General features: G+C 47.1%; 1 protein-coding gene across 1 annotated transcript in view; it reads left to right on the top strand.

Annotated features, from left to right (window-relative positions):
• The first annotated feature begins 218 nt into the window (after positions 1 to 218).
• The window catches only part of LOC142591262 (glutathione hydrolase-like YwrD proenzyme), a 116973-nt gene continuing 102668 nt past the window's right edge, over positions 219 to 14523 (top strand). Inside the window, exon 1 of the mRNA XM_075703600.1 lies at positions 219 to 464. Coding sequence (XP_075559715.1) covers positions 353 to 464 — 112 coding nt within the window. The 5' untranslated portion in view covers positions 219 to 352. The remainder of the gene's footprint in view (positions 465 to 14523) is intronic.

Raw genomic sequence — 14523 nt, 5'->3', positions numbered from 1 at the left:
CTGCTTCACGCACGCAACATCCGGTGGGATAGGTTTAACTGCGTAGTTTCCGAAATTATAAAGCATTTTACAGCACATCGTTATCATTTGTGCCGTTCACCTGCTTTAATCTTTGCTGTTTGTTTCGGACGCGCTATGGTACGTCCAAAATAAAAAAAAACTAAAAGCATCTGGCGTATATTTATGTGTTTCAGTCGACGAGTCCCGTTTTTAGCGGCTTCACCGACAGCTGCGCCGCGCATGCAACAGCCGGTAGGATAAGCCAACCTGCTCAGTTGGCAAAATTGCAAAGGGCGTACGCACCTGTCTTCCTCGTATGCACTCGCTTTAAGTTTCTGTGGACACTTGCGCGATGGCCTCTCTTTTCTACATGAGTGTCAGACGACTGTCCAGGAGGTTTCCCGTAATAGCGCCAACGGCGGCAGTGGTCAGCGATGAAATGCTGGTGAGCGTTGCTGGCTTGGGTAAGTGTTACGAGGACTCTGCGCGAAATCAAACTGGGATTGTTTGCTAAGAAGTAGTGGTTTTGTACAGAGGCGTACAAAGGTATTTCCAGTACGTGACTGAACTCGGCGCACAATAAGCAAACGAATCTTACATTCAAAAGGCGTCGCCGACTCTAAGACAAAATGCAGGAAATTTGCACTTATTTTAAGAGTTAGACCACCGAATAAGAAGTTCGCCCAGCAAGGAATAACCCTGTGCAGCTCTGTGTCGCGAGCTAGCGCCTGATTTCTGAGGTGTCAGTGGGAAGTCACTTGATGGTCTTCTGCAGCACGTTTATCCATAATCCGCGCGATAGCCTTCAGTTTGTCTTCTCATTTGGCGCCCTATCGAGTACACTCGGCCTCTGCACAGCACCGCTCACATTCATCCGGATTCGGGCGAGATTGTTTCTACGGCTGAATCTTGGCAAGAAACCCACCGAAGAGCACCAGTCTTTTACGCCGTGAAAATGTCTCTGAGGGGTCGAACCGTTTGTGATGCGCATCGCGCATCGTGACGCAATGGAACACTTCCCGTAATTCTTATAACAACAAATATATATATATATATATATATATATATATATATATATATATATATATATATATATATATATATATATATATATATATATATATGCAACAGTGATGATATACAGTGTGTTTCTACAGCTGCTGCTTCTTTTAAAAAATGTACAATAAAAATAACGCCTGTGGTACACCGCGAAGTTCTCACTCGTGATACAAATTCTTCAATGAGACGGCGTTACTTCCACTGGAAATCAAAGTGCTTCAGTGGATAAATAACATAAACGCGCTAATTATTTTTATAGTTATTTTACAACCCACATTTCAATCCACGAATTGCAACAAGTGTGTTCGCAAGGTCTATCCACTTGAAACAGCTTCTCGGGGCTGCGCTAGTTTCGAGATATTAATGTCCAAATTGTGTGAAGAAATGGACTGGTATTGCAGTCGCTTTTACCCTTCAATGCATCAAAGAACTGTTTCGTAAAAAAGCAACTGGAACGGCAATGCACTTCGTCTGACACTCAAAATTCATATCCATAACTGGTACATTCCTGAGAATTCAATTCAAGGTTGCGAACTTACCGATTCTAATTCGTAGACTTACATATTTATTTATTTATTTATTTATTTATTTATTTATTTATTTATTTATTTATACATGGTGCAGAAGTCCTTGGGAGCCATGCAAAGGGGGAAGGCAGCAGGGGAGGATCAGGTAACAGCCCACTTGTTGAAGGATGGTCGGCAGATTGTGCAAGAAAAACTGGCCACCCTGTAAAGGCAATGCCTCATGACCTCGACCGCACCGGAATCATGGAAGAACGCTAACATAATCCTAATCCATAACATAGGGGACGCCAAAGACTTGAAAAATTATAGACCGATGAGCTTACTATTCGTTCCCTACAAAGTATTTACAAAGGTAATCGCGAATAGAATCAGAAACACGTTAGACTTCTGTCAACCAAAAGACCAGGCAGGATTCCGTAAAGGCTGCTCAAGGATACACCATATTAACGCTATCAATCAGATGATAGAGAAATGTGCGGAATATAACCAACCTTTATATCTAGCTTTCATTGATTATGAGAAAGCGTTTGATTCAGTCGAAACCTCAGCAGGCATGGAGGCATTAAGGAGTCAGGCTGTAGAAGAGCCTTATGTAACAATACTGAAATATATCCATAGCGGCTTTACAGCCACCGTAGTCCTCCATAATGTCCGCAACAAAATCCCAATAAAGAAAGGCGTCAGGCTGGGAGATACGATCTCTCCAATGCTATTCCCAGCGTGTTTACAGGGTATTTAGAGGCCTGCATTCGGAAGAATTGGGGACAAGACTAATGGCGAATGCCTTAGTAACTTGTGATTCGCTGATGATATTGCCTTGCTAAGTAACTCAGTGGACCAATTGTAATGCATGGCCACTGACATGGAGAGCCAAAGCAGAAGGGTGGGTCTAATAGTTAATCTGCAGAAAACTAAAGTAATCTTTAGCAGTCTCGGAAGAGAACAGCAGTTTGCGATACGTAGCGAGGCACTGGAAGGGGTGAGGGAATTCATCTACTTAGAACAGGTAGTGACTGCGGATCCGGATCATGAAACTGAAATATTCAAAAGAATAAGAATGGGCTTGACCGCGTTTGGCAGGCTTTCTCAGATCATGAACAGCACTTTGTCATTATCCCTCAAAAGAAAAGTGTGTAACCGTTGTGTCTTACCAGTACTCAAGTACGGGGCAGAAACCTGGAACCTTACGAAAAGGGTTCTACTTAAATTGAGGACGACGCAACGAGCTATGGAAAGAAGAATGATGGGTGTAACGTTAAGGGATAAGAAAAAAGCAGATTGGCTGAGAAAACAAACGCGAGTTAATGACATCTTAGTTCAATTCAAGAAAGAGAAATGGGCATGGGCGGGACATGTAATGAGGAGGGAAGATAACCGATCGTCATTAATGGTTACGGACTAGATTCCAAGGGAAGGGAAGCGTAGCAGGGGGCAGCAGAATAGCTGGGCGGATGAGATCAAGAAGTTTCCAGGGACAGCATGGCCACAATCAGCAAATTACAGGGGTAGTTGGAGACGTATGGGAGAGGCCTTTGCCCTGCAGTGGGCTTAACAAGGCTGCTGCTGCTGATGATGATAATGATGGTGCAGCCCCATTGGGTTCTCGAGCAGTGGGTTTGGTTTATATATTTCATATAACAACAAACGTTTTCCTGCACAAATCAAATTCAACCCCATATGAATCATGATAATTCAACATAAAAGATGCAACGAGTAAAATAAACGCAGCATGAATTGTGTTAAGTTATACAAATATTCCTATAAAGACAGTGACTTAGTTTCACTTGGTAGTAAGTTGCATATTTTTCAATTGAATGAGGAAAGAAACTACACTTAAATAGGTTAGTACATGGTTCAAAAGTGCAAGATTAAAATTGTGGCACTGCCTAGTCGGTTTATATTTATAAGCAGAAAGATAGTTGTTCTTTAATGACTAGCGTAGGGTGTTACTGAGATTGTACAACAATGTAAGGCATTCACGACCACTCCACTCGGACAGAGGTTGTAGACCTAGTACAAGTTGAGATGAGGGCGAGAATTTCTAGTCATAACAGCGGTATGTGAAACGAATTGCTTTTTTTTTAACTGATTTGAGGGTGTTAATGTCAGATACCTTATAAGGGTTCCAGATGGGGCAACCATATTTGACAATGGGTTGGATGAGTGATTTATATGATAACAATTTTGTATCACGAGAATATTTTCGGAATGTACGATTCAGATAGTATATTTTCTTTGGTGCTTTATCGCACGTGGATTCAATGTGCCTTCACCATGAGATGTTAGGTGTTGAGATGAGGCAATGGTACTGTATCTGTATGTGCCTTCAAGTAATATAGGAAAAGTATTTGCCCGATTTTTTGTTATTATTCAATTAGGCATTCGATTTTTAGAAACAGCGTAATTAAGATCTATATCATTTTTCAATAGTGACACATGTACTTAACTTTATCGGACGACCACGTTTCGCCGCCTAACAAATCTTAACGCACAGCGCAAGACGCGCCTGCATGTAAAAGAATTTTCTGGATTGTTATCGATGGTTCCGTCCACTGTGTTTCACCGCAGCTTGTGTAATCTGATAGCATCTATGCGCGACGCGAATAGTGTAGAGCTTTGTGGAAGGCATGCGGGTCCCAATGATTAGTTTGGAACATTCGATGACTGCTGTATAAAAGCCGACGCACTTGAGCCACTGATCAGATTTTCGACGGTCGCCGACCGTGTTCGCCGCAATCATTGTGCTAAAAGTGCAGCCTGTTTTCGTGGGCACAGGTTCACCCAATAAAAGTTAGTTTGTCTTTCACAGTATTTGCTACTGTGTTCTTCAACATCACCACCACGTGACATCTGGTGGAGGTGCTTTTCGTTCATGTACCGGACGCCCCCGACAAGCCGTGATCCAAGCCCAGACCGCAAAGAGAACACCAACGTAGTCCCGGAGCATCGAGCAAGCCGCCGTCTTCAACAGCTGCCCCCGGAGCACGGACTTCTACCTGAGAAGACCAAGAAGATTGTGGCCAAGGCAACCCTAATGGCATCCCCAGCATCCCCCATCGGGCTGCAGCAGCCAGGGAACCTCCGACGTTGCGCGGATCAACATTCGAGGACCCGGAAACCTGGCTCGAGACGTACGAGAGAGTCGCTACGTTCAACAGTTGCGACAGTGATGACAAGCTGCGGGATGTCTACTTCGCACTGGAAGAGGCCGCCAGGACCTGGTTCGGGCATCGAGAAGCCACCTTAACGACGTGGGACATGTTCCGAAGCGGCTTTTTGCAAACGTTTACAAGCGTCGTGCGAAAAGAGCGAGCCCAAGCAGTACTAGAAACCAGAGTGCAGCTGCCAAACGAGACGATCACGATCTTCACGGAGGGGATTGCCCGTCTTTTCCGGCACTCCGACCCGGAAATGTCAGAGGAGAAAAAGGTCCGCTTCCTGATGCGGGGCGTCAAGCAAGAACTTTTCGCAGGACTTATTCGTAAACCGCCGAAGACCGTAGCTGAGTTTTCTGCAGAGGCATCGAAGATCGAGAAAACTCTGGAGATGCGCACCCGGCAATATAACCGCCAGGGGCTCACGCCGCAGTACGCCATCCAAGGACTGGATTCCGGCGACCTTCAGGAGACCATCAGGGCCATTGTGCGCGAAGAACTGCGCAAGGTCCTGCCTTCGTCGCAGCCCCAAGTGGCTTCGATCGCCGACATCGTGAAAGAAGAGGTGCACCGATCGCTTGGAGTTCCCGAGCTGCAACCACAATTACCGCAGCCCCAGCCAGAAGCGATGACATACGCCGCCGTCCCACGCCGGCAAGGTCCCCTTCCGCGACCACGCCAGGGCCCTGCAACGGCACAATTCCGTCATCCGCCGCCGCCGCCGCCACCAGCATGCCCACCCGTCGCCCAGCGCACCTACGCGAGGAAGACGGACATTTGGCGAGCCCCTGACCACCGCCCGCTCTGCTATCTCTACGGAGAAGCCGGCCATGTGTATCGCCGATGCCCATACCGCGATATGGGACTGCCAGGTTTCGCTGTAAACGCTCCGCGCCCGCAGCAAGGTGAACGCGCTCACGATATCGCCGACTACCTCGCCGCTAATCAGTGGAGCTCTCGACGACCTTCGCGTTCACCATCACCAGGCTGCTAGTTGTCGCCGCCGCGCCGACCACACACTGGCCCAGCCCGGGGCCGGTCAGCGAGCCCATATCCGGAAAACTAAAAGCAGCAACCCATGGAGCTACGGTTGCTGTTCGTCGAACTGACGAAGATCCTCCGCCGCCGACGAAGACGACAAAGAAACAATCTCGACAACGTAATGACGACACGCCGCCGTCCCGACGAAATCATGAAGCGAAGACTACACCGACGAAAGACGGCTTGACGACGCGACGTTCCATCTTCAGTTCAACACGACGCAGCCGCGATCCGACGCCAAGACCCAACTGCAACGCCAGACAAAAAACCACCGATCTCGACGTACTTCTCGACGGCCACGCAGTCACTGCCTTAGTCGACACAGGGGCCGATTACTCCGTAATGAGTGGACACATCGCCGCCCAGTTGAAGAAGGTTAGGACTGCATGGGAGGGCCCTCAAATTCGGACCGCTCGAGGACACCTCATTACGCCGACTGGAATCTTCACGGCAAGAATAACCGTTCATGACCGCACTAACCCTGCCACCTTCGTTATCCTCCAACAGTGTTCACGAGGGGTCATTCTTGGCATGGACTTCCTGAACCAACACGGCGCAATCATAGACCTGAAGTGAAAATCGATAACGCTGTCGGAAGATCAAGTGATACCGCCGGAGAGCTTTCGTAGTCACCACGCCTTGAGTGTTCTCGAAGATCAAGTGAGCATCCCGTCTCGCTCGAGCATTGTTATTTCTGTCGGCCCCGAAACACCCGCTGACGTAGAAGGCGTCATTGAAGGCGACCAACGTCTACTGCTAGACCGTGAAATTTGCGTCGCAAGAGGGATCGCTCGACTGCATGGAGGGAAAACTGAAGTGTTGCTGACAAACTTCAGCCAAGAGTTCAAGCACATCAACAAGGGCAAGACGATCGCGTACATCGAGGAAATTCTGGAAACCAGTAATGCGTTTGTCTTCTCGGATTCCGCCGTATCTACCCCGACGACGATGGTTCCCGAACCAGACTACGACATTACTCCAAGTCTCCCCGTGATTAAGCAACAGCAGCTCAGAAGTCTGCTCCGACGATACAAAGGCTGCTTTTCGACGTCATCGAGGATTCGACAAACACCAGTCGCCAAGCATCGCCCAATCACCGAGGAGTGCGCTCGACCACTCCGCCAGAGCCCTTACCGAGTTTCGGCGCGAGAACGTGCAGCTATAAGAGAACAAGTCGACGAAATGCTGCGCAACGACATCATCCAGTCGTCGAAGAGCCCGTGGGCATCCCCTGTTGTCCTGCTAAAGAAAAAGGACGGAACCATACGTTTCTGCGTCGATTATCGTCGTCTGAACAGGATCACGAAGAAGGACGTATACCCCCTCCCACGAATAGACGACGCATTGGATCGGCTCTGCAACGCTAAATACTTCACGTCGATGGACCTCAAGTCTGGCTATTGGCAAATAGACGTCGTCGAAATAGATCGCGAAAAGACGGCCTTCATCACCCCAGACGGCCTCTACGAGTTCAAGGTTATGCCATTCGGACTGTGCTCGGCGCCTGCAACGTTCCAGCGCGTCATGGACACGGTGTTAGCAGGATTGAAGTGGCAGACCTGTCTCGTTTGTTTGGATGAAGTCGTCGTCTTCGCCGGAAATTTCGACGATCGCCTCAGGCGGCTTGCGACAGTACTAGAGGCCATCAAGTCGTCAGGGCTTACTCTGAAGCCGGAAAAATGCCGCTTCACTTACGATGAGCTTCTGTTCCTAGGCCACGTTATCAGCAAATCTGGTGTCCATACAGACCCGCAAACGACAGCTGCCATCGCACAGTTCCCGCAACCCTCAGCAAGAAGGCAGTGCGTAGATTCCTTGGCATGTGTGCCTACTACAGGCGCTATGTCAAGGACTTTTCACGCATCGCCGAGCCTTTGACACGTCTTACTAAATGTGATGTTGAGTTCAAGTGGGAAACGCCGCAGGCCGACGCATTTGAAGACCTCAAACGATGCATGCAGTCGCCACCGGTACTTGCGCACTTCGACGAGTACGCCGATACAGAAATTCATACTGACGGCAGTAGCCTAGGCCTCGGTGCCGTTCTAGTCCAGAGAAGAAACGCAGTCGAACAGGTGATAGCTTACGCTAGCCGGTCGCTGTCAAAAGCGGAAGCCAACTATTCTACGACCGAAAAGGAATGCCTCGCTATCGTTTGGGCTACAGCGAAATTTCACCCTTATCTTTATGGCAGGCCGTTCAATCTCGTCAGTGACATCACGCGTTGTGTTGGCTAGCGAGTATACAGGATCCTTCTGGACGACTGGCGTGGTGGAGCCTCAGACTACAAGAATACGACATCACTGGGACCTACAAGTCCGGACGAAAACACTCCGATGCCGATTGCCTATCACGCGCACCCATTGACCCGCCGCCGCAAGATGACGAGAATGACGACGCCTTCCTTGGAATGATAAGCGCGGAAGACTTCGCTGAACAACAACGGGCAGACCCGGAGCTAAAAGGCCTCGTCGAATATATGGAAGGGCACGCCGACGTTGTCCCTAGGGCATTTAAGCACGGATTATCTTCATTCACGCTTCAAAACAATCTACTCGTGAAGAAGAACTTCTCACCAGTCCGCGCTAATTACCTTCTTGCTGTCTCGTTAGGACTTCGTCCAGAAGTATTGCACGCCCTACATGACGATCCGACCGCTGCACACCTCGGATTTTCGCGGACACTATCGAGGATACAAGAAAAGTATTATTGGCCGCGCCTGACCGCCGACGTCGCCCGTTATGTCAGAACATGCCGAGACTGTCAGCCACGCAAGACACCGCCGACAAGGCCAGCCGGATTACTACAGCCAATCGAGCCTCCTTGCCGACCATTCCAGCAGATCGGGATGGACTTGCTGGGACGTTTTCCGACGTCAGTAACCGGAAGCATGTGGATCGTCTTGGCGACGGACTACCTCACCTGCTTCGCTGAAACAAAAGCACTGCCGAAAGGTAGCGTAGCCGAAGTGGCGAAATTCTTTGTCGAAATCATCCTGCTGCGACATGGCGCCCCAGAAGTCCTCATCACCGACAGAGGAACGGCCTTTACAGCACAGCTCACCCAAGCCATTCTAAAATACAGTCAGACAAGGCACAGGAGGACAACGGCCTGCCACCCGCAGACGAAAGAAGACCCTCACCTACATGCTAGCAATGTACGTCAACGTTGAGCACAAGGCGTGGGACGCGGTCCTGCCGTATGTAACCTTCGCTTACAACACGGCGGTGCAAGAAACAACACAGATCACGCCATTTAAGCTGGTTTACGGCAGGAACCCGACGACGACGCTCGACGCCATGCTGCTGCACCTCACTGATGAGGAAAATTTTGACGTTGGTACTTATCTCCAGCGCGCCGAAGAAGCCCGACAGCTCGCCCGCCTGCGGATCAAGAACCAGCAGAGGACCGACAGCCGACACTACAACCTCCAACGACGCTTCATCGAGTATCATCCCGTTGACAGTTTTTGGGTATGGACCCCGATACGCCGACGAGGACTCAGTGAGAAACTACTGCGACGCTATTTCGCACAAGGTCATCCGACGTATTGGCGCACTGGACTATGAAGTCGTGCCCGACGGCATTTCCCATTCATAGCGGTGCCGCGCACGATCTGAAGTGGTCCACGGGTACTGCTTAAAACCTTTTACGGACGCTGACGAACTTCCTTATTTTGTTGTTTCCGTTGCTACGAGTGCTTTTATTTATTACTTTCGTTTGTTTGCAGCATCGGGTCGATGCTTTTTAAGATGGGGGTAATGACACGTGTACTTATCTTTATAGGGCGACCACGTTTCGCCGCCTAACAAATGTTATCGCAGATCCCGGGACGCGCCTGCATGTATCCGAAGTTTCTGGAAAGTTATCGATGCCTCTATTCACTGTCTGTTGTCGCCAAACCTTATGTTATCTGATTTCATCGCGTGAGGCGAATGGTGTAAAATTTTGTGGAAGGAACGCAGGTCCCAACGATTAGTCTGGAACATTCGACGCTTGATGCATAAAAGCTGATGCGCTTGACCCGTTGATCGGATTTTCGACGATCGCCGACCGTTATCACTGCTATCGCTGTGCAATAAGTGTAGGCTGTTTTGTGGGCACAGGATCGCCCAATAAAAGTTACTTTTGTCTTTCACAGTATTGCTACTATGTTCTTCAACGTCACCAGCACCTGTCAATACTGCAAGGCACATGTCCCATGAAGGAAGCGCGAAAACACAACCTCATAAACCACACAACAGATCAATGTACAACTAAAAAATGTTAAAAGAAATAGCAACGTTGGAAATAAAGAATTGCCCAAACGCTAAGAAATACAATAGGAAAATGTGGATATAAACACAGTAACATTCTGAAATGTATTACAAAGACAAAGAATTCAAACTAAACATAAATTATACACAATCAGGTGACAGATTCTTCCATTCAATAATTCTTTGCGGAAAATCTAATAATCTAAATATATTTGTTCTGACAAAATAAAGATTTAGACGAAGCGGGTGCGTATGACAACATGCACGGTAGCAAACGGGATAAGTACGGGGCTGGGTCGAGCCAGATCTTCGGATTAAGTGGTGAATACAGAAATTTTAAAAGCTGATATTCGCACCGGGATTGTAATGAGGGAACCTGGTTAGACTCTATAATTGACGAGACGGTATGTTGATGGCCGCATAAAATGAAAATAAATCACACAGCCATTCGCTGAATTTTTCCAAGCGCGTTAATGTTCACGGTGCTGCGTGGGTCCCAGATAATACAAGTAAAGAAGGATCGACATTTGGGCGAGTTGGTACTGGTTCAACATCTTGAAGAGGCAACGCAATATGACGAAGACAGAAGGCAGGAACACACAGGACAGCGCTAAACTCACAACTAATTTTATTCGAAGGCCCCATACACAATCCTATGTACTACAACCCATATCCAGGTGCTCTCCCATCGATGGCGTCATTATCAGTGAGCAGGCCAAATGCGAAATCCTCTACTTTAGTGCTATACTATGAGACAGCTTAAAAGTTCTAATTGACTGTTATACAAATTTAACGATGGCATGCTTACACAACGCGACCCTTTGTTCCTGATACAGTAGGCCTCAATATTCTCCTTCGTAGTCTGATTTCTATGCGCGGAAAGTATTGTGGTGTTTTCATAGATTGGCGGCGTGCACCCATGCTCAGAGCAATGCCGCGCGACATGCGAGTAGGCGATACCCGTTAGCGAGCGCCTATGCTCAAACAATCTAATGTTCAGGCAACGACCTGTATGGCCGATATAGACGTGACCACAGGAAAATGGAAGCTCGTAAACAACTACCATTCTAGAGTGCACAAGCGGGGACGCATGCTTAACAGTGCAGCCCTTCCCAGCATGAGTCGAGGCAGCCAGGGCCAATTTTCTAATAATCTGGCCGCAAGTTTTGATCATCTTGTTAGGGGCAGAACAAACAACCTTTACACCAAACCTGCCTGCTACTTTCCTGAGGCTGTGTGATAGCCTATGTACATATGGAATTAGAACCAGTTTTTTTCTTTTTGTCAGCAGGCTGTGGATTATTCATTCTTGTAGGCGCTCCTAATTTTTCACGGTTTGAAAAATTGGAAATTGGAATTGGTTGGAAATTTTCACGGTTTCATATTGAAAGCTTTAGAAGCCATTGGAAGACATTGAATATTGGAAGTGTTTGAAAAGCTGAACGAAGTATATTAAGTCGGCTGATGGATATCAAGGTTATGCAATCGCAGGGGAGTTGCTTCGCCTTGCAGTGAGCATGAAAAAAAGTTTATTTCATTTCGTTTTATACTTTCCTTAGCACTCATATATTTTCACTAGTTGGTGAGGAAAAATAGTTCCTCTTATATCCCATAACGAAATAAAAATATATTTAGTTGTACCCTTTGTAAATATCTGGAACAAACAAAATAAAAATAATAAATGATTGAAGTGCCAACATAATGAGATAAAAAGGGAAGTACCTATCTAGATCAGGTAAAGGATAATAATGCCTATAAATATTCAGTTCCACCAGATTTTTACGTCTTCGGTATCATAAAGCCCTACCTCTGCACAATGAATTCGAATTTTCAATTCCTCATTGAGGTTTTTCAAGTTTACAAAATGCAAACGTTGTACAATAAATTACAAATACAAGACGTATGCGGATCCCACGCACGTGGGAATAAATGTAAGCGAAAATTTCTGGGCCCCTTGCTTTGACGAGAATTGATGGTGATATTTACGGCGATTGTTTCATTTCTTCAGCATTTATCTAATAAGAGACAGGTCACTTGATTTCGCGCACAGCGGCTGTTCATCTGTGTAGCACGCAGAAGACACAGGGAGGCGTGTATGATTGAGCTGTTGTTGTGCGCCATTGTTCACAACCACCGAGCAGGTTAGCTTCGTCATTACCTCACCCAGCATATCTCACCGTAGCAGGAGTCTTCAACTTTAATAGAAATATGGGGCTCTACGTGCCAAAATTACAATCAGATTATGAGGCACGTCGTAGTGACCCACCATGATTCTTTGACGTGCATCTACATCTATGTACACGGGCACTTTTGTATTTCACTGTCGTAGAAATGCGGCTCCTGCGGTTTGAATCGAAGCCGCAGCCTCGAGTAATAAGTTTTCTTGGCGGGCGCACAAGTGTTGATTTCATATGCGACCCTTCAGGTATCGTTCTTAGGTCGTGAGGTTTTGTGTCCGCACGACATGTTTCAGTTCTCCGCTTGAGAAATTTGTATTCTGTTGAGTTTTCAAAAATGGCAGAAACTTACCGTACCGTAGGTTGAACTTAAGTTCATCTACTTTGTGTGCAACTGCTCGCGTTTCCTCTCCTAACGTCGCATTTGCTCTCTCCCACGATCCCTATGTACTGGAATGGCGAGCAAAGAGCGCCAAATCTGTAATTCACTCGTTTGGTGGCTGCGTCGGCTCGAGCCATTTCCTGCCTCCTCTCTCTACCTCTTCCCTGCCAATCAATCTACAGCTCTCTGGTCTGTTGTACGTTAGTAGAAAGGCAAGAGCTGCAGTTTTTGCAGTAAAGGTGGCGGATAATTAAACAGTCAAGATGGTACTGTGGCGACGATCAGGGAGCTCCAGAGGACATTTTGCGCATGTGACACAATGGAAAAGTGCCAACGTGTCTCTCTTCCCATTTTCTCTTTTCCTCGCTCCTTCAATGAATGTACGCGCTCTGACTCGCCTACTGAAGTGGCCTGCTAGACGAGAGCAAATGCAGCAGTAGCAACAGCAACAGTAATAGTAACATCAGCTATTTCATGTTCAGTATATTTTCTCCATACACTCAATTTCCACTTTTACCATGCGTAAAACATTTTTCCTGCAAAAAAGTGCGCACACTAGAGTGTGACTACTTAATACGAAAATCAAACTAGACGTCTATTTCCAATGCAGATTCTCTAAAATGTCTCGCAATATTCTTTCAACATGGGTCACAGTTCGAATGAAAATTGTTTCAACATATTTGTGACATATCCTAAACCATGTGATTTCCATCAAATCTTTTGCTGTTGAAGCACTATGTTGGCTTCCACAGTTGTGTAAACGATGCTAAAAAGGGATTTGCTTTGCGAGCCCTACTCGTTCTAGAATATAATGTAGTGCCGACCACTGTGGGCTCGGGGAAAAATTGACTCGCCATCCCGGCCTCGTGAAAGTGGATACAATCAGCAGAAGCACGCTTGCGCTGGTCGTATTGGCGTTTCCCGTACGCGCTCCTCGTATTCCTTCTGCTCCTCGGGGCTCGTAGCTATATGTTGCCCAGCCACAGCGGCGTTGCATCAATGAAATCACTTGCTAGATTTACTGATTTTTATATAAAAGGCTAGTGACGTCACTTCTCACGTTGCAAGGTGCCGTCGCCACGGCAGCTTGCGTAAACATAATATTTACAAAAAAAAACGTAGGCGGGGAGCACTACTTGCTTCGCATTGTTAGCAGGAGCGCCTTATCATCAAATATATGGTTTGGATGCTTGTTCTTTATTGGAACGAACGTTGGGCTGTGTGTTGTAGGCATGATACCAGAGAATGTAAGCAAGTTTCGCTTCAGTCGCTGAAAGCTGTTATTGTTTTTTGCAAGGTCGACTGCGCGAAAATCCCGACCAACCAGAGGCTGACAGCTTCGCTGAAACAGGATGAGTTTTCCGTTTTTGACTCCGCGCTTGCAGATATGCCCCCTTGCAAGACACGTCCGGCATCAGAAATTTGAGGCGACTGTGTGGATTGTCTAAAGTTGGGATTCTGCGCTGTTGGGAAGTTTTGAGTTTTGTGTACAGTGATGAAACGTTGCGCATATCGTATGTGCTCGGTCTCCCGCCACGTAAATAAATGTGTCGTAGTTACGCTCTTAGATTATATCGCATTGTTGGCAAGTCATTCGGAAACGCATATGGCGGCATCGACTAGATTGGGCACTTCTACAAAGGCTAAATTGTTCAGCTTTCAGGTTAGCTGAACAGGTGTAGAGGCAAAAATTCAGGTGTTTGTAGCGTCATTTACTTTCATAAAATTGTTCATGGTTTGACTTCCAACGCCTTCAACATTACGGCGCATAATATCACCGGAGTGGAAGCAGTCTTTTCAAAAAACTGCGTAGATTTTTCTGTACTTCTCGGCAAACGTAATGCCAAAACGGCCATGGGAAGGAATTGCAATGAACATACTTCATGTTACCAGGGAGCGGCGGCTTATCGCCCTAGTTTAGTTTTG

Source organism: Dermacentor variabilis, chromosome 8 (genome assembly GCF_050947875.1).
Source record: "Dermacentor variabilis isolate Ectoservices chromosome 8, ASM5094787v1, whole genome shotgun sequence".
NCBI classification, from domain to species: domain Eukaryota; kingdom Metazoa; phylum Arthropoda; class Arachnida; order Ixodida; family Ixodidae; genus Dermacentor; species Dermacentor variabilis.
The sequence above is the reverse complement of the archived record's forward strand: the minus strand, read 5'-3'. Positions and strand labels throughout refer to the sequence as shown.